Source organism: Orbicella franksi, unplaced genomic scaffold (genome assembly GCF_964199315.1).
Source record: "Orbicella franksi unplaced genomic scaffold, jaOrbFran1.1 SCAFFOLD_44, whole genome shotgun sequence".
NCBI lineage: Eukaryota > Metazoa > Cnidaria > Anthozoa > Scleractinia > Merulinidae > Orbicella > Orbicella franksi.
Genome location: NW_027670817.1, coordinates 13,936 through 39,761, shown reverse-complemented (window position 1 = coordinate 39,761; position 25,826 = coordinate 13,936). Strand labels below are relative to the sequence as shown.

At 40.7% G+C, this 25,826-nt stretch overlaps 4 protein-coding genes and 1 pseudogene across 4 annotated transcripts; 2 read left to right on the top strand and 3 right to left on the bottom strand.

Annotated features, from left to right (window-relative positions):
- Positions 1 to 293: 293 nt before the first annotated feature.
- Positions 294 to 3,629, bottom strand: LOC145475212 (protein FAM151B-like). The gene is made up of 2 exons (XM_081455233.1): positions 3,459 to 3,629; positions 294 to 2,497 (listed from the first exon to the last, which is right to left on the bottom strand). The coding sequence occupies exons 1-2, from the start codon at positions 3,555 to 3,557 to the stop codon at positions 1,643 to 1,645; spliced, it is 954 nt and encodes a 317-aa protein (XP_081311359.1). The 5' UTR covers positions 3,558 to 3,629; the 3' UTR covers positions 294 to 1,642.
- A 44-nt stretch (positions 3,630 to 3,673) lies between these two features.
- Positions 3,674 to 20,262, top strand: LOC145475211 (ribitol-5-phosphate transferase FKTN-like). The gene is made up of 8 exons (XM_081455232.1): positions 3,674 to 3,784; positions 4,002 to 4,076; positions 5,700 to 5,915; positions 7,422 to 7,669; positions 16,242 to 16,504; positions 17,475 to 17,608; positions 18,534 to 18,664; positions 19,855 to 20,262. The coding sequence occupies exons 1-8, from the start codon at positions 3,674 to 3,676 to the stop codon at positions 20,066 to 20,068; spliced, it is 1,392 nt and encodes a 463-aa protein (XP_081311358.1). The 3' UTR covers positions 20,069 to 20,262.
- Positions 7,680 to 12,688, bottom strand: LOC145475213 (histamine H2 receptor-like). The gene has a single exon (XM_081455234.1). It carries the CDS (start codon positions 10,935 to 10,937, stop codon positions 9,987 to 9,989), a length of 951 nt encoding a protein of 316 aa, XP_081311360.1. The 5' UTR covers positions 10,938 to 12,688; the 3' UTR covers positions 7,680 to 9,986.
- LOC145475214 (uncharacterized) lies at positions 12,677 to 14,227 on the top strand (annotated as a pseudogene).
- Positions 20,263 to 20,358: 96 nt separating the features above from the next.
- LOC145475218 (uncharacterized) lies at positions 20,359 to 25,278 on the bottom strand. The gene is made up of 2 exons (XM_081455237.1): positions 24,926 to 25,278; positions 20,359 to 22,881 (listed from the first exon to the last, which is right to left on the bottom strand). The coding sequence occupies exon 2, from the start codon at positions 22,868 to 22,870 to the stop codon at positions 21,968 to 21,970; it is 903 nt and encodes a 300-aa protein (XP_081311363.1). The 5' UTR covers positions 22,871 to 22,881; positions 24,926 to 25,278; the 3' UTR covers positions 20,359 to 21,967.
- Between the last annotated feature and the right edge of the window lie 548 nt (positions 25,279 to 25,826).

Sequence of the window (25,826 nt, the reverse complement as noted above, 5' to 3'; positions counted from 1 at the left end):
AGAGGGAGGGAGGGCGAGAGGGAGGGAGGGAGCGAGGGAGGGAGGGAGCGAGGGAGGGAGGGAGCGAGGGAGGGAGGGAGCGAGGGAGCGAGGGAGGGAGGGAGAGAGGGAGGGAGGGAGAGAGGGAGGGAGGGAGCGAGGGAGGGAGGGAGCGAGGGAGGGAGGGAGCGAGGGAGGGAGAGAGGGAGGGAGGGAGCGAGGGAGGGAGGGAGCGAGGGAGGGAGGGGGAGAGGGAGGGAGGGAGCGAGGGAGCGAGGGAGGGAGGGAGAGAGGGAGGGAGGGAGCGAGGGAGGGAGGATATTATCGCAGGTCAGCGCGACTGCATGGAATTTCAAAGGGCTACCCTAAAACACGAACCGGATTCCGGTTTCCGGATTCCGTGTTTAAGGGTTGCCCGAATTTCGGCCCTGCTGGCCGGCAAACAAACTTCTTGAACTGAAATTGGCGTTTACGTGGAGAAAGTTTCAGTCTGGAATGTAATTCAACCCGTTCTGTTCACCCTAGGAAAGAATACAGTTTTGAGGTACTTCACGTAATAAGTAGACTTTCAAGGATTTTATGAGCAAAGGTCGAGTTGTGCCAAGTCTACGTAAGAAGTTGTCGTGCGATAAAAAACTGTCTTTCAGTTTTCTTTCTCTTTAATAAGGGTTCTAACAAATCAGCATAAGCCGAGTTTCCTTACCAGAATGTCAGATTCCTATATTCACCCCGAAAATTATATTAATTAAGAAATAGAAAACATGTACTCGTGAAAGTTTGGGAGAACTCGAAAAAGCTGTGGAAACACTCACCTGCGGCTTGTGTTCCCACAGCATTTCTCGTTCTCCCAGACTTCCACTCCTTTTTCTATAACTCGATAAAAACACGGAGAACATGTTTTCTGTTTCTTTTAGAAAATACCGCGACCAATAACAGGAAAACAACTTGTTAACTTTGATTATCAAAATGTCACTTCTCTTTGCTCGTCATTACGTCAACAGTTCGTGCTAGTTCTGTGTTTCTATCGAGTTACAGAAACACGATTTTTAACCAATCAACGCGCGTATTTTCTTAGGAATTTTTTCTCAAGGAAAATAACGCACACCTGGACTTGATACGAATATATAGCAGCGTTATCAACTATTGGACATTTAGTGTTATCGTATTTAATGACGTAAACAGATCTCCAAACGTTTTTCACACGCTCGAGCAAGAAAAAAATGTTGTTCAACTTTGAAAATGGTAAACGATAGGGGAAGTCTTTCAAGGGAGATTTTCTAACCACACCAAGCATTGTTAAAGACCAAGGGAACACAAAGAGTTTGTTTATCTGTATTGTCCTATATTCCAAGCAAAGTTTCCCCTATAGATTCCTCGCGATGTCCTGCAAATGTCGTTATCTATTTCTAATTATCTATGACTTTGTGTGACTAGTGTTACAAATGTCTTCAGTGTAATTTCGCGACTGTCAAAATTGTTTGCCAGTCTCTCAGTAAGTCTGAGACTCGTAGCTGTTTTGAAGAGCAGATTCTCAGAAGAGATGTTTTCACAAATTTTCTCCACCGTGAAACTGAAAACAAAATAAGAGATTTGCGTTTCACACTTTAAATCCATTCTTTACATCTTTATCCACGAGTCTCACATAATGTCCTCATAAATACATCTAATTTTGATGCTTAAGTTCTTCCATAAACTTTATTTCCTGATCAGGAGGTATGTCATAAAAAATCCTACTTTTGTCGACTCTATTTCGCAGGCTCACCAATTCTTTCATGTTTGGCTCGTCGAAGTTTGTTGACCAAATCGTCAACGTGTATTGATCTGAGAGACTGAGAAGCCAAGTGATCTGTTCCGTTGAGTTACCAACCATGTTGGCTCTGATAGGGAAGGTGATAGCTTGTGATACGTCAGACAGCAAGTCTTTCATTGGGTTAACAAAATGCCACTCATAGAAATCCTTTTCCACAAAAATATGTTCCCCAGTTGTCCACCCAACGGAAAGGACAGCTGAGGGGTAATACTTGGTACAAAGAGAAAGAAAAACGTGTGGATCAATAACTGCATCATTACATTCAGTATCTTTGTGGCATGGACCAGGTATGACGTCAGCATTGAACCATACCGGGTTATGTACTTCTTGCCCTGAAGTTATATCTAAGAGAATTTTCAAGGAAGGTTCAATTGCAGCTGTACTTTTGAAATCCAACTTGATACCTTTAGTTGTGCCAATGGTTTCTTTGAGAAATTGTTCAAGTGAAAGGTCACTTTCGGTATCGGGAGGGTGAGCCATAATTGGTGTTCCATCTGCAGGGCGCAGCAAAACATCTGCCTCCAGCATCATGGTCTTTCCAGATAAGGCTTCCTGAAGTCTTTTTTGACTGTTCACTGCATGGACCCAACGCAACTCCAAACCATCCTCAAGATGAAAAAACTTGAGGACATCCACTACAACATGCTTCTCATTGGTTCTCATTCTCCCCTCCATCATGCTGGACTTTAAGAGCCTGGTGCCAACAACCTTCATGATGTTAAGTCAAAAAAACACGAAGTTATAACGTCAAAATAACAAAACAAAAACAAAAACACACCCAGAGGTAGAACAAGGCTTTCACAAAAACAGGGTGGAGTGGAATTTTGTCCTTTGAATAAATTAACTTGATACATTAACTTGAATAAATTAACTTGAAGAAATTATAATAATAATCGCATAAAATGTATAAATTATTCTCCCCACCCCCACATTCACACCACAAATGCCCTAGATCAATCACATTAATCCATTTTCTCTTCACAGGCCCCTGTGCTTTCCCCACCCCACCCCCACCCCCCGCCAACCCACCATCCACTTCAGATGCCCTAAGATCCACCACGTCAATGCATTTCTTCTGATTCAAAGGGTCAGAAAGTTGGCATTGAACAAAATGGACGATAGTCAGACGGCAGGTATATTTTGCAGGTTGCAAGTTGCAGGTTGCAGGTTGCAGGTTGTAACGTGTTTATTTGAGTTGAAGTCGAATAAACCCCAGTATAAAGGTTAACCGCAAGCAACCTAAGCTAATTTAGGCTAACCAGAGTGCTAAGTAGACTCACTCGGACTTAAAAGTCGATTTTTCAACCTGCAACCTGCAAAACATACTTGCCCACAGTCAGATGTACTGCTAGGAAGTCCTTACAAAAGTAAAAAGAGACAAAAAGATAGATGTAAAATTACGAGTAGATGAGGCTTAAAGGAAACTGACTTATATTACCTCGTGTCTGTGTGTTCTTGGAGTCAATTTAAAGCTATTTAGGCGAGTTATTTTTTCTCAATGAAAGCAAAACCAAAGTATGTATTTGATTTGTATTCTCACATGGAAATTTGCATAGAGAGCATGCGATATGGGCCGCCTGTGAGAACACGCAACCAAGAACAAAGCAAAGCTAAGCGACAAATTCTCATAGCTCCCTTCCACCCTTACATACAACAAATTGTACTTCACCTTATCTTCAGGAAACTGGAAAAAGCTACGGACTAACCCAGCCACTAGAAAGAACAGCGTTAACGCCAAAGCACCGATTAAAATTTTCCCGTTCGTCATCGAAAACGATCGGCGGCCATTTTGTTAGTTCCCAGACTACATCTATCAGATACTTGACAGAGGCCTGGAGCGATAAACACATTAAACATGGCGGATGAAGTTGACAGAAGACCGCTATGAAAGGAAGAGTTGTTCTCACACGATGGATCATCCTTGTTCTCCTTTTAGTGATCTCTGTCACGTTTATGTTCTTGCAAATCTTATCTCTTAAAGCAATTGATAACACGGTATGTAAGAAGCAAAAAAATATACTTAAGTACGGTACTGTTCCAGTTCAATGATACAATGTTTATGACTTCAATATCTAAGCTTATATATTCGGTCTTGTTTTGGTCCAAGGAAAGCGTCAGCCAAATTAATTTAGGCTTAAGGCTTATGCAACCCAAGTTAATCTATCTTCAGATCTAATAGTGTACAATATTATTATTTTTCTTTCTCCAACAGTTGATTTCTAGATTTCGAGTTTTAGAGAGCCTTCGAGGTTTGCTCCCGTATCGAAACCAAAGGAACGTTGCGTTGGTATGTATTGATAGGTTATGTCTACATACGAGCCAAGTGGCCCATCAGGCCGGAGCTTATGCTGGTTTCAGTAGCATGGAGTATTTCTAGTCCCCCCTGGGTGGGATGCTAGTCCATCGCAGGGTTACCCTCCTAGCATTAAATTCGCTGGTACCCATTTATACACCTGGATGGAGAGAGGCACCGTGAGAGTGAAAGTGTCTTGCCCAAGATCACAACTCAATGCCCCCAGCCTGGGCTCGAACCTGGACCGCTCGCTCCGGAGTAGAGTGCACTAACTGTGAGGCCACTGTGCCTCCTGCATGTATTGATATTAACACCTTAATTGCAAACATTGGACTTCATCTTGTTTTTCATTAGGAGAATGGCAAAGAAGGCAGATATACATGTAGACCTAATGTATGCCTATGAGTGAGAGCACAGTATACAACCCTGGTGGAAAACTTTAAAGTCTTTGAGAATCTTGCACAATCGTCAACGAGCTTAGAAGATCTTTGAAAAATCTTGCAAAGATCCATATGTAAGATCTTGTAAAGACCTTTGTAAAGATGCTCCAAGAACTTCTGATCTTTGTAAGATCTTGGATCTCGGTCAAGATCTGGGAAGAATGTTAAAAATCCCAATAAATCCAAAAACGTTATTGACTAATATCTTTGTGGATCATGATTAAGACCCAAGATAAAATCCTCGAAAGGATGGCGAATTGCCGGAGGTGACCCTGCAAAAGACCACCATCCCATCCAGAGGGGTGGGGAGGGGGTGGTGTAAGGTAGAAAAACTCCTTTGTTGCTTCATGCCATGGCGCCCAGAGATACATGTAAGTGTTGGTCTGATGGGCTGCTTGGCTCAGTTGCAGGCAAAAGCCGGCGCTAATCCCAGTTTCTGTAGCATGAAGCATCTAGGAGTATTTCTACTCCCCCCTGGATGGGATGCTAGTTCATTGTAGGGCTACCCCCAACATTAAATTCACCGGTACCCATTTATACACCTGGGTGGAGATAGGAACTTTAAGAGAAAAGTTTCTTGCCCAAGAACACAACACAATGCCCTGGGCTAGGGCTCAAACCCGGATTCCTCAATCTGGAGAGAGTGCACTTAGAAACCATGTATGAGGCCGTCACTCCTCCCAAATGCAGGCTTTACTTTTACTTATTACTTTCACTGCATTTAATGTAGGGAGTCCAGGGTGGCCAAATGGGACCGTTATGGTTCTGTTCTTGGTCAAGACGCATCACTCTCACAGGCCTCTGTCCACCCAGGTGTATAAATGGGTATTAAAAAACTTATTGCTGGGTGGTTAAACCCTGCGATAGACTAGCACCCCATCAAGGGGAATACTCATATTCTCTTTATGCTATATTGGAGATCTTTAACTAATTACATTTATGTATATACAGAAGTAATTTTGATTTTGGACTTTGCAGAATAATCATGCATCAGGTGGTGAAAAGAATTTCTGCTCACCTTTACAAAGAATTTTTTTGTAGCGGAATACTGCTTAACATTTCAGTCTATACTCTGTGACCTCTTGTTCTGTTCTTATTTTGTAGCTCCATTTTGCTTCCATTGCTGTCAAGCCCTGCAAATGATAACTTTACTTACAAAGTGATCTTCTTTTTTAAGAAATATTTAAGGGCATTTACAGAAGTGGGCAAGAAGCACAGTGTTCCAGTATTTCTGTTTCATCCACTGGTGTTTGCCTCACCAAAAACAGACTTTGATCAAGTTGCTGGTCAAGGAGATAGGTGCAAAGTTTTTTGTGAAAATCAGCACATCATATTTGGTGTTATAAATTTTGAATGGCAGAAAGGACAAAGACATTCACTGTCAGTGCTGATAGTAAGTACATGTACATGTATGTATATCTTTGTTAAAGAGGATTTGAGGCCATCATGCACATATAAGCATCTGATTAGGCATGTGTCATGTCACAAGAAATATCAATGATAACAGATGTAAACTCCTGGTGGCTGATTAAGGTCAATTATTCAAGCACATCACCTCCGGCACCCAGAAGTGTAGCAGCTCTCGTAAGCTTGTAATTCTCTTCATTGTTAGCAGCTGTTATTGTTTTAGGGCTAGGGGCATTGTTTCTGTTGTTTGCTCTATTGTTCTCTCAAAGGGTAGCAAGCCATTCATGTGAGACCTTACGAGAGCTGCTACATTACCCCTGGCACCAACCAACTTCCACTGAAGATGTCATTACTGATTAGGGCCATAGTTAGTATCAGACAAACTGAGGTGCTTACCTCAGTCATTTTGTTTTTCATTTTTGTTGGTTATAGTCATCATAAACACCCTAAATGCTGAGGAAGAGAATTTTATAAAGGACGGGGGTGCCAAGATCATGTTTGAGGGCATGGCTTGAAATTTTTTTTCACCCCTAGTAGGTACCAATTCTAAAACAACACATTTTCTACTATGATGTGATAGTTTGCTCAGGTCAATACCCTGAAAGGTAATGCAAAAGCTCCCGCAGTGGACCTTTGAGGCTCAACACCTTAAGAGGTACCAAAAACGGCTTTTTCAACCCCTAAAAGGTACGACAAACACCCCTGTCCTTTTTATATGGGAGTCACCCTCCCAGGCTGAAAACGATGATAGGAAGCTATAAATGATTCTGTTCCGGTTACTAGTATTCTTGGTATTTTGGGGAGGATGGGGCATTTTGGATTGCATACAAGATTGAGAGTAAAATATTATGAATCGTAACATGAGGTGTTTTGTAGAGTTTGAGAATTAGGTCTTATTTGGCAGAGAGGACTCTATAACTATATCGTTGTATTTCTAAAAGGTGTTAGATCGCAGCTTCATTTACATGTCTCTTTTCTTCAGTGCTTCAATTGCCCCTGCCCAAGCTCAGCCCCAAGGCTGGTGTCTCTCTCATAACTTAATTAGCCTTCCTGCCTTGTTAGCCAGGACCAGGTTGTTCAATGGGTGGATAACACTATCTGCCAGATAAATCACTATCCAGTGGATAGCATGGTTTGTTTTGTTGACACTTAAACCACTGGATAGCGATTTATCTGGTGGTTAGCTTTATCCACCTTTTGAGGCCTGGGGGTTTCATTAACATTTTCAGTAACTGGGCAACTGGTTTCCAGAGGCAGGCAAAACGTTTTTAAATTGAACTTCTTAACAACAAAAACTTTCCTCTAGACAGTAAAACCAGGCGGGCAAAATCATCCTCACAGCCAGTCAGTTTGCACGATGCCAGTCCTTAATGAAACCCCTGTCAGCACAGCTAGGGCCAGGGTGACAAAAAAAAAAAGGAGAGAGGAAAAGAGCGAGCTCCTATCAGTCTAACCATTAACATTCTGTTTTACAAATTAATTTTATTTTTAGACCCAGTTTAGAACAGATCTTCAAATACAAGGTTTCCTTATGGTATGTCACAAGGTTCAAGAGCCTTGGTTTGATTCAAGCAAAGATTTCATGGATATCAAGTTTATAGTATCAACATGTAGCATTTCCCAGGCTGATACAGTTATAGAGCTGGTGATATTTTATGACAGGACATCATATTTATGGCATGGACCTCTTCAGGGAGATACTGCAAGTGAATTTGTGAAATATTCTGCAGCATATAACAGGTGAGCCTACTATTTTGTTACTTATTTTCATGCGACTTATTTCACTAATTATTGCAACAAACTCGTGAAATTAAAGACCTGAGGAACAATTACAAGCATCAATGTTGCAAAATTTAAGACTTTGCTTTAAAACCCTTTCATTAACCTTGATGCCAGTTTTCATTGCATATCCATGTTCAAGCTCTCTTTTTCCGAATCACTCAGAATGGACATATAGCAAATGGTACAGACCTGTTTACCATAAAAGTCTGTCCTTTGCGGCACATAAACAAACATTACAACCTGTTTTAAGGTTTGTTTTGTTAAGGTCCTGTTCAGTATCATTGCAAAATATGGCGTTAAAATCTCTAGCATTAATTCTTAGACAACCAACAACGGCAAGTCTGACTGCACAGAACTGCATGTGTAAGCGGAATGTTAAGTTTGATTTGCATCAGATACTATAAAAATAGCTGTTTTTCCTTCTCGAGCCATAGAGACTACAGAGTCAACTATATCACGATGTAACAACCAAGTGAATCTCAACTAGTCTATGACTAGAAGGCTATTCCCAGTACATTTGAGCCCTGAATTGTCCCATAAGAAACAATTCAGAGCGGTTTTCACTTGATGGTCAAAAAGTAATTGGTTTTGCAATTGGTAGTTTGCCATGGCTGAATTAACAGCACTGTGAATGGCATTTAAAATCCTTCTGCAACTTTTCATAGCCGTCCTCTACATACACCAGCATGAACTGACCAAGTTCTCTGTATTTTGGAGAAGGTGAACCTCGAGTCCTGACTAATTTTTTGTGTTACCTTTTGAAATTAAACGCTGTCGTTGTATATTTAGCCTGAGCAAAGTTTTGGAGCACCGAACAGGGGTGTCTCAAAAACTAAGATCTTAGACCTAAGACCTAAGATCTAAGATCTAAGACCTAAGACTCCCTCCGATTCTCAAAAACTAAGACCTAAGACCCCCTCCGAATCTCAAAAACTAAGACCTAATACCCGCTCCGAATCTCAAAAACTAAGACCTAATACCCCCTCCGAATCTCAAACACTAAGACCTTACACCCCCTTCGAATCTCAAAAACTAAGACCTAAGACCCCCTCCGAATCTCAAAAACTAAGACCTAAGACCCCCTCCGAATCTCAAAAACTAAGACCTAAGACCCCCACCGAATCTCAAAAACTAAGACCTTAGACCCCCTCCAAATCTCAAACACTAAAACCTAAGACCCCCTCCGAATCTTAAAAACTAAGACCTAAAACACCCTCCGATTCTCAAAAACTAAGACTGAAAACCCCCTCCGAATCTCAAAAATCAAGACCTAAGACATCCTCTGAATCTCAAAAACTAAGACCTAAGACCCCCTTCAAATTTCAAAAACTAAGACTTAAGACCCCCTCCAAATCTTAAATACTAAGACCTAAAACCCCCTCCGAATCTCAAAGACTGAGACCTAAGACACCCTCCGAATCTCAAAAACTAAGACCTAAGACCACCTCCGATTCTCAAAAACTAAGACCTACGACACAATGACCAGACTGGTTTTTTGAAAGGACGGTTTATAGGAGAGAACATTAGTCTAATTGACAGCGTTATTGATTACACCGCTGCAAAAAAAAAATTCCCGGACTTCTACTTTTCCTTGACTTTGAGAAAGACCTAAGACCCCCTCGGAATCTCAAAAACTAAGACCTAAGAACCCCTCCGAATCTCAAAAACTAAGACCTGAGACTCCCTCCGAATCTTAAAAACTAAGTCCTAAGACCCCCTCCGAATCTCAAAAACCAAGACCTAAGACCCCCTCCGAATCCTTAGTCATATTCTGTTTGGAGTAGCTCTAAGTTTAACAACGATAGGCAAACAGAATGAATCTAAATTCTTGCGAGATTCGCAGGTTGGATATAAAGTAGTTTTTTATTCCACGTTGTCTTTGGTGTTGCCGCCGTCTTTGCTTGATTTCCTTTTTGGTGTTTGGGAGCTTCGACCCTCTATTTGTTCGGTTGCGTTGTGTTCGGACGTTCGTTTGCTTTGCACTCGTTTGGCTGTTCATTTCTTAGCCGTTCATTCACTCCTTAAGTTTGCTTCTTTGTCTTCTCAGTTTAAATCTAAAGATATCAAAGAAGGCATCCCCACAGCCTTGGAGGTTTTCCTTCGCTTTGTAAACAGAACAAAAACAAATCCTCGACGAAAACATCCACGGAACTTTTGTAAACACACCAGGTGTAAGGGTCAAATATATCAAGTCCTGTTATCTGCACCTGCTTTCTTTACCTAGTCGTTTTAATCTGCTTATGTTACGTAACAGCTCTCGTATTAGTAATACAGTTTAAACTGGTTGTACATAGTTTGCTCGGCGTAAAAGTTTCTTGAAAGCTCGTCGATATTCTCTGCTTCTAGCGCAATAAATCACGGGATTAAAAACTGAATTGCAGAACAAAAGTGTTAATATGAAAGACTCTATAGCTAAAAATGTCTCGGGTAAACTTATAAGAAGTGCAAAGACAACTTTAAATAGTGCGATTGGTATGTAACCCAGCAACACTACTCCAATCACAAATGTTGTAGTCTTAAAAGCTTTCCTCTCCTTTAAAAATGTCGCCGAGGCCACTGACGATATTTGCTGAGCCCTATAATTCCGCATTTGATTTCGAGCTTCGTAATAAGTAGCTATACGGCAAAAAATAAGAATAGAAATACTTAGAAATTTTGTGAGCAAGGACAGAATAAAGCGTAAAACGTCATTTTCATAGAAAAAGAACAAAATCATGGGAAAACCCGACAGCGACCACGATAAAAGAACACTTACAATCAACCGACGTTTAGTAACGATATCATGGTAGTTAAAAGGGAACTTGATCGATATATACCTTTCGATGCTTATTAACGTCAAATGGAGTAGCGAGCTCGTAAGGGAAGTTCCAATGAAGTGTCTTGCAGCCAATGGAATGCCGCAAAACTCTGATGCGGGGCTGCCAGTGAGGCGGTAGATTTGTTCAGCAATGAAGAGTGGTTGTCCCAATGCACCAGTCATAATGTCAGTTCCTGCCAAACAGGCCAGCAAAGCGTTGTATTTGTCTCTCAGCTGAGGTGTAGTCTTGACAGCAAGGATGACCAAAACGTTGAGAAATATCGTTAATGGCGACACGAGCAGATTGACGATTGTTACCGATATCAGAGCAACAGACATTTCGCTGGTAAGAAAGTTTGGACGCCATTCCGGGAAATCGAAACCTTTGAGATGATAATCGCAACTGTGTGAGTAAGATGAGGAATTCATTTTAGTCAGTAGTAAATCTCAAAGAGCACTGAGCTGTTTTGTGCGTTATTCTTAGGGATATACCCAGAAAAAGGACAAGAAAAAAATCTTCCAATTCTTATTTGTGGTCTTTTCGCCGCAAGCGTGCAGAGGGACTGACGAATAAACTAATAAATAAAAACTCAACACTGTATTCAATATCTTCCTGCCCGGAAATGTTCTCAAACCACCTTTCAAGGAGAAAATAGTTCTGTCGAGATAAAATTGCAATCCGTTCGATTTGAAAGCTTCCGGTAACTACTTTTGATAAGCCTTTATGTTTTCAAAGCAGTAGCGTCGGGCTTTACTTTTTTTAAGAAAAAAAAAGACGGTGCTAAAAACATACACACACCTTTTGTGGAGAGCTTGTAGAGAAAGAAAATTCAATTGTACTTTAGAAGAGCACTTCCCATCTGAAATATCTAAAAACAAAGAGATATTCTAGATTAATCATTGGTGTGTTTGCGCTTTTTAAGCTCATGATGTTGTTTATAATTTTCGAGTAACATTGGGTAAATAGATTCATTTTCCTATATTAATTCTGTAAACTTTTCGTATTTTATATCTGCCCATAGCCGGTGCCCGTCTGAGGAAAATACCCGGATGGATAAATCTCGTCCGTGAAAATTTTTCTGTAACAAGCTTATAGAAGAAAACTTGAAAGACGCAATTTGCCTGTTTTCGTTTTTCAAATTTTACATTTGACTTTCACGCCCTTCATCTAAAAACGTTGAAAATGATTTATTGGTGAACGATAAAGGTAATAGAGTGTTTGTGTCTTCGAACTATCGGTCTGATAGTTGCCCCTTGAAAATTTGAAACTAACGTATTTGCCCGAGAAACGAAGCTTCGAGGGAAAAGATTTGTTTTAAGAACATCAAATTTCCGCGGGGCAACAATCAGCCGATAGTTCCTCGACAGAAACATTCTATTGCTTAAACAGCGTGGCTACCAAAAGTCGATAGAAACACAGAGAAAATGGTATATCGGCTAACATTGCGAGAGAAAGAAGGAAAAATCACTCGTCAGTTTACTTCGATAACCAAAATATAATCTTCGCCCGGGCTATCACTATATCAACAGCTCTTGCTAGTTCTGTGTTTCAAGTGAGGCATAGTTTGAGGTTATAGCGAAATTCCATCAGTAAATTAATGCATAGTTCACGGAGTTTGTTCGGTGTTTGCTTCACAGTGATAAAAATTGATATTTGAAACATCGCCTAAAAATGTCCCTGGAATCGAATATTTCTACTATTTTAAAATTCTATTCATGCTTTTCTATGTTGGTTTTAATTTACGGCAGCTTGCCTTCAATCAATAATATAGGAAAAGTTGAAAGAATTGATATGGAGAAAAGTGAATTTATTTACCCAATGTTACTCTCAAATTATAAATGACATTTTGAGCTTAAAAAGCGCAAACTAGGGCGACAGAAACGCAGCAGTTATCAATCTAGAATATCTGTTTGTTTTTCCTCGCGGGTGAAAACTGTGAACAGGATTTACTTCAGCGAACTCTTTGTTTTTAAATATACAAAGCCACCCACTGTATTATATAGAGAATTTATGTTTTGCCAAGCATTTGAACAACCCGGAAACAATTTACATATCGCTTGAAAAAAATTGCTAAGAAAATGTTGAGCAGAGTGTAGCTGGCAACAGAAATTCCTAACGATGATCTTAAATTATAAAGTGCTCGACACTTTTCTTTCATCTTCCTAGGATGCAGTTCTTTGACTTGATTCAGATTAATCCATGTACGTTAACTTACTGTATGTGTGTTTTTTTTTATTTGAACAGTTATCGATTGTAATCATTATCTAAAAGTGGCTTTGACGACGCAAGAAATTACTTATTTCTTGAGAGGACTTCGTTCTGTCAATTTCAGATGGGAAATCCTCTTCTAAAGTGCAATTCTATTTAATTTACAATTCTATTTACAGTTCTACAGAAATTCCTAAAGATGATCTTATATTATAAAGTGCTTGACACTTTTCTTTCATCTTCCTGGGATGCAGTTCTTTGACTTGCTTCAGATTACTGAATTCATGCACGTTAACTTCCTGTACGTGTGGTTTTTTTTTTGTATTTGAACACCTATCGATTGTAATCATTATCTAAAAGTGGCTTTAACGACGCAAGAAATTACTTATTTCTTGAGAGGGACTTTTCTGCCAATTTCAGATGGGAAATCCTCTTCTAAAGTACAATTTTATTTTCTTTCTCTCCTCAAAAGGTGTGTGTATTTTTTAAGCACTGCTCACCAAAAGTAAGGAAAACTGACGCTACAACTTTGAAAACATAGAGGCTTGTGAAATGTAGTCACCTAAAGCTTTTCTAATCGAAAGTAATTGCCATTTTATCACAAGAGAATTATTTTCCTCTTAAAAAGATGGTTTTAGAACATTTCCTTGCAGGAAGATATTGAATGCAGTGTTAAGTTCAGTATATTCGTCAATCGTTTTTCACTCTTGCGGCGAAAAGACCACAAATAAGAATTGAGAGATTTTTTTCTAGTCTTTTTTTCTGGGTGTGTCTTTACGAATGACACACAATACCTCAGTGCTCTTTGAGATTTAAGACTGACTAAAGTGAACTCTTTATCTTACTCAATCGGTTGCGATTATCATCTCAAAGGCTTTAATTTCCCGGAATGGCGGTCAAACTTTCTTACCAGATAAATGTCTGTTGCGCTGATATCGGTAACAATCGTCAATCTGCTCGTGTCGCCATTAACGATCTTTCTCAACGTCTTGATCATCCTTGCTGTCAAGACTACACCTCAGCTGAGAGACGAATACAACGCTTTGCTGGCCTGTTTGGCAGGAACTGGCATTATGACTGGTGCATTGGGACAACCACTCTTCATTGCTGAACAAATCTACCGCCTCACAGGCAGCCCCGGTATCAGAGTTTTCCACCATTCCATACGCTGCAAGACGCTTCATTGGAACATCCCGTATGAGCTCGCTACTCCATTTGACGTTGATAAGCATCGAGCGGTATATATCGATAAAATTCCCTTCTATACCGTTGATTAATCGTTAGCGTTGTTTTCGTGTGGCCGCTGGTTTTCCTCACAATTTTCTTTTCTATTTATAAGCTCACCCTTTTAAACTACTATTCGCGTGGGTTTGTAATATTCCTGGCCATTTTTATGATTATTTTTTACCGCACTGTTAGTTATCACGAAGCTCGTAAGCGGATAGGAAAATTCACGAGTCAGCAGTCTGCCAAGGCGAAGTTTTTAAAGGAGAAGAAAAAAATTAAATAAAAAACATATCACTTTATTTAAGTGTCGAAGTGTTTAGCACAGCTATACTAATTGAGCACACTGAAATAAGCAAACAAACCTTTAAAGAGTACATCATTTCCATCATTTGTGATCGGAGTTGTTTTGTTGTGTTGTATACCCATGACACTGTAGAATTGTTTCGGGATCTCATACAATTTCACCTGATTCGTTTTTAACTATAGAGTCTTTCACGTTAACTCTTGTGCTTTGCAATTCAGTTTTTAATCCCGCGATTCACTGCGCTAGAAGCAGAGAATACCGACGAGCTTTCAAGAAACTTTTACGCCGAGCAAGCTATGTACAACCAGTTTAAGCTATACTACTGACACGAGAGCTGTTACGTAACATAAGCAAATTAAAAAACGACTAGACAAAGAAAGCAGACTGCAGAATGGTATATAGAAATTTAAATCGAAAAGCTGTTAGATTTGCCAACAACTTTCACCTCCGAGAAGAAATAAATTTATGAGCATAATCAATTATTTGCTATATTTCTGTGTTACTAGTTAATCCCTTTCAAGGTAGAAGTGTTAGGAAAGCAATTACAGTGTGGAAATAAATTGAATCGTCCCGTCTTCTAACAGTGAAGCGATAGTCATCACAGAATTCGAGAAAGAATAATGTGATTGTTTTAGTAGAATTCTTATCAAATTTCTTTCAACAACGATTTTAAGTACTATTTAGCAAATCCGCTCTCGGATTGAATTGTTGTTTGAAACTTGCAGCTGTTTACACGCGCTCATCAGCTCATTGAAACATTTAAAGCTAGTTTTCACTTGTGACGGAGTGCATATGACCGAGAGCGCTCATGACCTAGTGAAAATCAAACATTCGCGTCATAAACACTGATAACTGTTCAGTAAACTGATTGTGTATTGCTTCCTCTAGTACCGGTGAAAACAAGCCCTTTGAAATAACAGTTTCGGGTTTTGCGCCTTTAAAAAAAGAGAATAAACCCTGCCGAACTCTTTTGGGTTGCTATTTTTAGTCATGTAAGGTAATCATGTAAAAATTTCGAAAGTATTTTAATGAGGCCTTAGTGAAGTTTGTTCTTGTGAAGCCTACTTCAGCTGTCGGTAATATAGAGAATCCCCTGCGTGGATAGGATTTCGAAAGTAGGGTAAATATGGTACGAAAACGAATAAAAATGTAGTTATTTTATAGTTGTGGGCTTAGTTACCTGGCCTATGAATGCAAGCGAGGCTAAAGGTGACTTTGCTTTGATACAGACCTCGCTGCTTTTCTCATTTAAATGCAAACTAGTCAACATAAGAACAACTTGATTTACATAACGAAAGCAGTCAGGTCTGGGTCAACACAAAGTCACCCGCAGCCTCGCTGCCATTCAAAGGCCAGGTCACTGAGCAAACGATTGTAAAAATAGTGTATTTGTACTCCACTGGACACACGTATGTATAAATGGGTACTCACGAATAAATAAATGGCAATTCTTCGGCGAAAGTAAGCCTGAGTTTCAGCCCAAGGGCGAATTTTCGTTTGCTCGTTTTCTCCGAAGTTTCAGAGGTCGCTGAATTCAAGGCAAATAACATTTTACGTTCTTGTTTTTGAAAGCATTAAAAATGACAGAAATTAGCGTTTTGCCTTTCTCTTCCGTTTCCACCTCTAAGAACTCCCACTTCCAGCTCTTTCGTCTCCCGCCTCCCGGACCCTTCCTATACCCATCCTCCCGGATTGTGGCCCCCGTCCCCCCCCCCCCCCCCGCTTCCACTTAATTATCTGATACCGGGATAATAAGTTCCTGCAGTTGTGGACCACTTAGCCTGTCGCAGACTCAAATTATTTTTTACCATACTCTTTGATGGTTGTGTGCACGAAGTGGATTATTTAAGTATATGCACTCTTTGATGGTTGACTGACAGTTGAGAGGCCAAACCAGGCCATTTTTAGAAGGGAACGTTTGGTTAAATCTCATGGTGGCAAATTTTTGAGTACGTCCTGTTTCACTCGCGACTATCGTATTTTATATTCCAAGGTTCGCCATCGAGGAAAATCTTGTTGATGGAATACGTGTCAATGTTCCAGCAGATCCAGAGAAGCTAGCGTTAGAGACAAATCAGTCGCGATTTACAGGTTGTAATCTTACAAATATTCAGCGTTACTACAGTAAATATGGAAGAGACGTTTCTTCAGATGCCATACTTTTTAAGAAGAAGGCGTTAGAGGTTCTGTCTGCAGCTATTAATGCTCTGCATCGAGTGGGAGTTAGGTTCTGGCTCAGCAGTGGGACTTGTCTAGGTAAGTCAATGCAATGGTAAGATTTCGAGTAACTTTATGCATTCATTCAATTTACTTCGTTAATTCGTAGTTTTTTTTTTCGTTGGTTCGGTTGGTCGCTTGGTTTGTTTCTTAGCTCGTTCGCTTGCTCGCTCGTTTTGCCATTCGTTTGTTGTATACTTGTTGGTTTGCTCGTTCGTTCATTCCCTCTTCGTTCGTTGGATCGTTTGTTTGCTCGTTCGTTCGTTCGTTCGTTCACACCCCTGCGTTCGCACGTTCGTTCGTTCGTTTAGACTATTTTGTTCGGTCGCTCGCTCGCTCGCTCGCACGTTCTTTCGTTCGTTCGTTCGTTCTTCCATTCGTTCGTTCACACCCCTGCGTTCGCACGTTCGTTCGTTTGTTTAGACTATTTTGTTCGTTCGCTCGCTCGCTCGCTCGCACGTTCTTTCGTTCGTTCGTTCGTTCGTTCGTTCGTTTGTTTGTTCGTTCGTTCGTTTATCGGTTGGTTGGTTGGTTCGTTCATTCGTTCGCTCGCACGTTCAGTCGTTTGCTTGTACATTCGTTCATTGGTTCGTTCGCTCGCGCGCCCGTTCGTTCGTTCGTTCGTTCGTTCGTTCGTTCGTTCACACGTCCTCTCTTTGCTCCTTCAGTCTTATTCTGTTATTTGCTCGCCATTCTTTTTCTTAATTGTTCGTGTATTCACTCTTTCGTTCGTTTGTTTTTTCTCTCGTTCTTTCGTTCGCTCCGTTGTATGTGCTGTTGCTGTTGTTTTTTTGTTTGGTTTCGTTTTTCTTTATCCGTAGTTAGTTCATTGGTTCGTGTTTTCACCCTCTCTCGTTCAGGAAGCCGAGTATTCACATCGATATCGCAAAGCATATACGTTCAAATCTCTTTTTCACTTCTTTCAATCCTCGGCTTTTTTTGTGGACTTTCTTTCACAATGTAAAACATCTCTGACTTACACTAATGTGCTTCAGTTTTTCATCTCCAGGTTGGTTCAGGCAATGCGACATTATACCACACAGTAAAGATGTTGACATTGGTATCTGGATAAAGGACTATAATCCGCTTCTTTTATCGGAATTTGAGAAAGCTGGGCTTCTTTTAAAACATAAATTTGGCCGAGTAAGTAACTTTACAACACTATCGGAATTTGTCAAGCGAACAAGGTATTAACCGTCGCCTGGTTAGCTCAGTTGGTAGAGCGCCAGACTGCTGTGCGGGAGGTCGAGGGTTAGAGCCCTGGCCGAACTGACGCTCAGGGTCTTAAATAAGTGTTGAAACCGTTGGGTAACGTCGGTGGGCAAGTGAAACACTTAGTTATTTAACAACTTGAAATTTATAAAGGTAAATTAATCACTGTATCGAGCTTGTGAAGATGACATTTTCAGCGTTAGTCAAAGCACTTTGCTGACAATGGGCTGGCGCGTGAGATGTCTTTTTGACAAATACGCTACAGCGGTAAGTGAAAGGAGCTACTTCACGGTTTGCGCATATTGAGAAGTTTAGCCTCAATTTTTCAAATTCGTCGTTTGTAATCCGTGTTAATCTTCTCCATCCTTAGCCATCCTTGTTCCCTTATGGTTTATCATTATCTCGTTGGTGTTTTTCTATCTTATTAAACTGTTATTTTTAGGTTTCCTACCATTTAAAGGTAATTTTGTATGTGGCCAAAATAACTCAAAATACCGTGACTGAGCTCCTTTAACCTTTGTCAACTTCAGTAGCCCATTTCTGAGGTACCTTGCACGTCGAGGGCTGGTACACAACCATTCATATGAAAACGTGCTGGTCATTTTTCAGTTGAACTCACAAAATTGAAATAGAATTTCTCAATCAATGGCTCAAAACCCACACATGTACACATTGCAAACCTATTTTTTGTTTGTTCTAAGCGTGAAGATCAGCGCGCATGCCCAGATGGGGCAGAATTCACCTTTGTAGCCAATCGGATTGCGAACTGTCGATAGTCTGCAACACGACTGAAAGAACCGTGTCTGGTTTTTATTCTTCTATAAGAACTAATTTGATTCATCACTATCTTTTTTAGATAGAAGACAGCTTTGAGTTGTCCTTCAGAACTAAAGAGGATTACGTTAAGTTAGATATCTTCTTTTTCTATGAAGAGGAGGATTACATGTGGAATGGTGGAACACAGGCCAAATCGGGCAAAAAGTTCAAGTAAGGTTGCAATGCTGTTATAGCTGTCTCAATTACTTAAGACTTTTTTCTAATGTCAAGTGACAACAACTTCCCTTGTTCCCTTGGTTTAGCGTTTGAAATTGGTTATATGATGGTTAGTATGCTACTGGTTAAATATTCTTGCATATTTTCTGACCAATCAGAGCTGAAACATGCCGTGTTTTCTCAAATAGTCACTGAAACACAAAATCAAGTCCCATCTAGATCGATCTTAATTCGGCTTTTCGAAACTTTTCTCGCTTTTTGCACGGTCCGTGGTTTTGCTTTGATACCATTTCGGAAGAGCAAAGTTGTGTGCGTTATAAAAAAGTCTGAACTTAAATATTTGTGCCTTCATCTAAATAAACAATGAATTGTTCAATACATGAAGCCGTTCCACGTGGCACAGTTATTAAGTTGACATGTATGCCTAACGCAGGCATTTAATAAGAGCATTATTTTTAAGGATGTAATAACAAGTTTAATATCATGGGTGACAAATTACCCCTTCATTTTGGCGCGAAATCTCAGCATTGATTTATAATTTCACTTGTGAAATTACAAAATTACTATGGCAAAGTTTGGTGCGAAATTTCTCCATACAGTAAACATTCCAAAAAAGTGTAGTTTTTCACCCATGGTATTAAAAGGTAATCAAATAGTATACTCGTGTAATTAAGAAATAATTTCACTTGCGTTTTGCCACAGTCCAAATAATTTCACTCACTTACAAAGGTTCGGGAAATTATTAGAATTTTGACAAAACGTAAGTGAAATTATTTCCTAATTTTACTCGCTTTCATTTGATTACCCATACTTATTGCGGGAATAAGGCTCAGCTGAGAGGGTCAATAACTAAAATCAGATAATCAGAATGCTTCATTGCCGGCCCAATATTTTCACTCAGTATTCAGCCTCTTTTTCACTCACAAATCCGTGTAATACATCTCTTATTAACCAAGGTTGCTCTCGATTGCACTGCGGGAACATCGGCCCTCGGTCCGTTCCTTTACAGACCTCGTTTCGCTGGATCCGTGCTGTGGAGACCTCGGGCTGATGTCTTCTCAGTACGGCCGGTCGAGCTCGGTCAATAAAATATCTGTATCAAGTTGAATAACAGGCGCTCTTAAAGACCATTTTTCAGTATCACGAGACTAAAATTCACAGACTTCGCGCAACTCCTTTTTCAGGTATATCTTTCCAAAATTCACGCTTTGTTGGACGGAGTTTCTGGGATTGAAAGTGCGCATCCCTTGTGAAACCGAGTCTTATGTTATGGCAAACTACGGGATGGATTGGCACGTGCCAATCAAAGAATGGAACTGGAAGAAAAGCCCGCCAAATGTGCGTGAGAATGGTCAGTGGGACGAGAAGGACTGGGGTGAAGTAGTACAGCTCTTCTGAGCCTTCGGCTGGTGAATTGTGGGCTCATATATTTTGTGTCAATGAACTTTTTAAAAAAATAATAATGATGATAAGACTTATTTATAATAAAGTAAAAACAAAACGATATATGTTGCATCATCTTGACTTGGCTTGTTATAGCAAGAGAGGGTTTATCTCTTACCAGCCCTACTCCCAAAAGTTGTTCTTCTCAAGATATTTTTAGACGTAGAACCCAGTTCTTCCGCGCATAATTTACCTTGCGCATTGTGTTCAGAGCGGAAAAGCGTAATAAGCATTCGGGAGTTTTGGCCGCGCGCCAGGCTTCAAGTTTGAAAAAAATGGCGAGAATTTCGTCTATCTTCTAAACAAAAAAAAGTTACCAACTTTACATGCTTTCCCAATTTTCCCGAGAACCAGCAACATTTTCACGTCACCAGTGGGAAGCTGATGCGTTGTTTTCTTGGGGAATCAATTTAACCCAAGAAGGCTTCCGAATACTTTATTTCCCCGCGATATACAAGAAATTTCGACGCGAAGACATTTTTTTCCACCATCCCTCTTTACATATTGCATCCATACAAGCACACCAGCACTAACCATATAAGCTAGAGAACCTCACAGCAAGCAGGGGGAGCCTTGTTTTCTTCAGTTAACAGTGAAATGCCAAAAAAAATTCGTGCTTGCCCAAGTAAAAGTACATCAACCGAGCGACATCCTCGCGTACTGTATTACGGTCCGCCGCTCTTTCCGCCATTGCAGCCCGCAAGTAGAGTTAGGGATGCGCAGAATTAAAGCTGCGAGGTACGATTTTCCGCCGCCAACGCGTTGCGTGGATGTCTTGCTGGAGGATGAAAATGTTATATACTAGCATGGGCTGTCGATTTAAGCAAAATCTACATCACAGGTAGTCCTTGCCGTTCTAGTTCCCAGGGCCTCCTTTTCCTTCTTATCCGGCGGGGCCTTGGCACAAGGAAAATATGGCCGCTCTCTAGACACTTGTTTTGATCGGCTAGATTCTTGAACTAACATTTTCACATATTCAACGTCAGTTTGATTCCCGTTAGTATCCACTCGCTAATTTCTAAAAATGTTTTATTAGAGCATCTACAACTCAACAGAAATGAAATAAAATAATAAATAAACGAAATTAACAACAGAAGTACAACACTGGCTGGAAAAGTGACATTCATATGTTTCGTTAAGGTAGACTTCGATGAAAATTCCTCGCGGAAACCTCCTGACGGTCCGTAGGACCTGTAATCGAACCCTCCGGGGGGACCCTCGTATGAAAAGGTCGGGGATGCTCATCATCTCACTTTGGGGTGTAAATCAAAGATTATGACAACCTCGTTCCCAGGGTCTCTCATCTTACTGCCCCCTGCGACGAGCGAGGAGAGACCCTGGGAACGAGGTTGGGGTTATATCCTCACTTAGGGTGACATTTTCACGATAACACGCCACGATTTTAACCGTCAAAGTATCTTTTACCGCGCACTCAAAGAAATAATAAAAATACGCTGTCATTTCCGTTTGAAATGGCGTCTTCTAGGTGTCAAATAAAGCTCGAGCCACGCCCATATTGTCTAAGTCAAATTTTCTCACTAGCACCCCCTGACCTTTTCATATCTTCCCCCTCCCGGAATCGAATGCTAAAACCAGTACGTTTAATGTACAACCGTACAACCGTAGATTGCTCAAATTCTTTCATTGTCACAGCAATTCAGATCTTGTGAAAGATGGACAGCACAGATTACCTCATTTTGTCTATCTTTTAATTCTTTTCTCTTTTTCAATATATGATAAGCACTGCGGGCGTTACACACTTGCGCGACCGCAGTGCATGCTGGTCCGGAGAAAACCTTTGCTTGTTTTTATTTATTACTGAGGAACAACTTGAGTTACTTTGTTCATAATACGTCACATTTCACCGAATACTTCTTTCAGGTCGTCAAGGTAACCTTGTAATGTTTTTATAATATAACCATTCTTGTTTTCCTCCAGAAATCTGCGAATGAAGGGGACCTCGTCTTCCTGCCCCTTGACAAACTTTTCGAAGTACATTTTATTAATAGCTGCCATTTTCTGTCGCTTCAGGATAGTGTTATTCTCTGTGAACCAGTTTAGCGGCTGCTGATCGCCGAAGACTTTCTCATAACTCAGCACGGCGTCTTTTTCGACGCGGAGAAGCTCAATGACACGACCGATGACGACACCAACCGGAAGTAGATCAAGCGCGGGATCGGTCGACACGGGCTTCCCTTCAGAATCCCGCACCAGTCTCCGCGCGATCTCAAACAGTAACATGAAGTGAAGTTCGTTCATGGGACTCACCGCATTGAACAATGCAGACTTCATGCCTTTCGTATTCAGCTTGTAAGTCATGTCACCCAGGCCTTTACTCGTAACACCACTTTTAGTCAGCAAAGAGCACATTTCTGGATATGAATAGTACTTCAGTCTTCCGACAACTTTAATCAGCCCATGTCCCGGATACAGCGCGGTGGGCATGAGCTCAACCTTAAATTTTTTGTCAGCGGCGAACTTTAGAAAATAAGGACCGCTGTCCGTCTCGCGGTATTCCATGATAATGCGGCGCAGAAGATTGACTACAGCGGCTCCGGTCATCCCCATGATACCAAAAGTATATTTATTACTTTGGCTTTCTTGAAACTCGGCCAAGTTGATTTCTTTGGCATTTTTGACAAAGAACAGCTCATTCGCCTCGCTTTGTCTCTTCATCTCCTCTTTTAAGGCCTTTGTTTTGTCCTTCCAACCTTCCATTTTCCATTCCAGCTTCACAACGCTATCAGATTCCCCCATCGTCCTTCCAGCTGTAACGTGTTAGTGGAATAAAGAGAATTAAATTTTGTATGTTGATAATAGCAGGGCAAAGCTACATTACAGCTTGTTCTTGAGAAATTATTTCACGGTTGAATTGCAAGTTTGCTGTGGTTAATTGCTGGAATGATTCGAGTTAGCGCCCGGGGCCGTAATTTTCTTTTGACAGCTCATGGGAGGGCCCGTACTAGAGAGGAGCGCTTATTAGGAAAGGGGTGGTTATTTCTTTTTGAGCATATATACTACCTTGATTAAAGGCAACAGTTACTCTAACTCAGTAGCAATAGGGGCTCTGATAGTCACAATGTTCAATAATTACTACGTCGAGATGGGAAAATTCAATATTCAATATGTTAACTGCCACGTATTGGAAGGGGCACTTCTTGGAATAGGGGTGCTTATTAAGACAACAGCACCCGAGGGGGAGAGGAGGACGCTAAATCGAATCAATGCGGTATATCTACAGCTTCTTTTTAAAAATAATTTATACTACGAGTAACCCCTCCTTCACATAGTGCGTCGTGCGTGACTCGAAAGAAGGCCGCGTGGATTTCGCGCGGCCATTTTTTTTTCGCGGTTTTTGTTCGCGTCACGCACGACTGAGCGAAAGAGGGGAACGCTCGCGCCATAGTAAGCATTTATTTACGTGTTTCAGGTCGCTTTCGTGAAAGTTGATGAAGAAGAATTATTGAGGAAGACTGATTTCTTTTGTGCAATGTTTTGAAGTCAAAGTTTTTCGCGAACGACCATCTTAACTCGCGTTTCGCATAGCAAAATTCGGGCCATTTAGAGAACCGATCAGAAATCTCCTTTTCATCCCAAGGGACCAGTTTGCCCGATAAGCAATAACATCTTCCCACCTCCAACTTCCAACCCGCGCAAGCACATCAGAGGACGTGGTAACTACCGTCCACGCTGTTGTATCACCAAGGCGCGTACCGTTTTATCGCACTGGTTACGCTTTGTTATCGAAGCGCGTAACAGGTATTTTGATTCGAAGCGATCCGCCTAGATTCGTAGAGCGACGACTGCATTATTGTGAGCAATTATCATCAGTTGTCATCGTACACATGTCACAGAAACCTACATTATGTGGTTCTCCTGTCATTGTCATTTTGCCATGCGTAAATAAAATCGACACCTGTTTATTTAAAATTCCCTCCTGATTTTACAAACTCGTCTGCATATGTTTTTAACACTCAACAATCGACCAAAAAGAAACAAACTATTTCCCGGAAAACTCGGAGGATAGGCCTAAGTCCCCTATATTTTCTCGTTGAAAAACAACAACGATAGAACTGCTTTCATCGACCATCTTATCTTTCAGCACAGGGAGGAGTTAAGTAGTTCCGATATAAAGTTAGTCGCTGCTAACAGAGATGAACACAATATCTCATTTTATCATGTCAGTATAGTTTCATGATAAAAAATTCATCCTTGTTCTTTCACTTTCGCTATTTTTAAGCGAAACAAAGTTGCTGTATTAATCATTGAGTTGAGCTGTGTGGAACGTTAGTTTCTCGCTGTTTTCAATATGCCTAAAACAGCGTGATCGCAAAAAGACAAATTAGTTGAAGCTCTATGGGTAATCTTGCTTTGAGCTCATTCGTTTCAATCGGATCAAGTCTAACGAATCGACCAGAAATTTATCATTCGACTGCAGTAAGATCAGTAAAAGGAAGGAAATTAAAAGAACGATCTTAACAGATGATGGCAATTCAGCAATCTTTTATATGTGCACTGTGTGTCCATCTTTATTTTCGAAAAGAACCCATTCAACGGCATTAATCGGTCACGAAAAGTGACTTTTGCCAATGCGTCACGCCTATTTCTTGCGATGTCTGCAAGAAGGTTAAAGATGCATTTCTGTTCATCCGAATTTCTACTCTTAATCCTCGCTAATTTTTTGCCACGATTCCTCAGAAGAGTTCATGTCCGCGACAAACAAAAGATGCGCCCCTGTCTGTTCACAAATATTCTGCCCCCCTTGGAAATTCGTCACGAATGACTTTTACAACTCGAAGAACTTCAGCTTACCTTAAATATTTCAAAGAGAAGCGAAGTGGTCGAAGCTTTAGTTTGCAGATTCAAGGAGCCTTTGACGAGCTGTAACAACAATAGAGCAGATGCTACCACGAGGTCATAATGGAAAACAAAAGCTCTGATCTTCTGTTCAATGTTTTTGTTATGATTATCAAATGATGATGTGAGCTGGTTCGTCAAGTTCTGGAGTAATAAAATCATTAGTTACAGCCGGAGACCTGTCTTTTCAAGTGCCTCTGGCTGAATTAAAGTCCTGTGCCTTATAAAGCGCCCTTTTCAAAACTGTGCAGCAAAGTTGACGGCTGATGAAACTGCACTTACGATTTAATAAGGGTAGCAATCATTGACCCGTACTGTTGGGGTAAAGTTGGTAACGTAACTCACCTCAATACTAGAGAACCTCTGTTCTGTTTTTGCGGTTCTCTCAATTTCCTTTGCCCTAAGTGTTAATCGGATTGGAGTTTTCTTGCCTTGCAAGAGTTACCTAAATCTCAAACGTTTCGCTAAGTTGGAACATTTCGCGACAAAATAGAACAGTCGGCGTTGTGTGAAGTACTGGGGTACTTAATAGCTTTGAGATCAAGTACAAAGCACACCCAGTAACGCCTTCTGATACTCATTTTCTGTTTTCGCTCTAGCTTCTGTAAAACAACTTGTCCGCTTGAGAGTCCATTCTTGAGTTTTAGAGTTGTGAAAGGAAATGAGTTCAGAGGTTAGCATTTCCCTAACTTCCGTTTTACATAATGTACTACAAGCAGATGAAACGGAAGTGAACGAACCGGATGTTTTGAATTGCAAATGTCGCGCCCAACGGAAAAAGAAGGCCCTGGATGCGACTGTTGCGTGACTTAGACTGCGCGTGACCTTTCAGACCACATGGTTAGAATGATCAGCG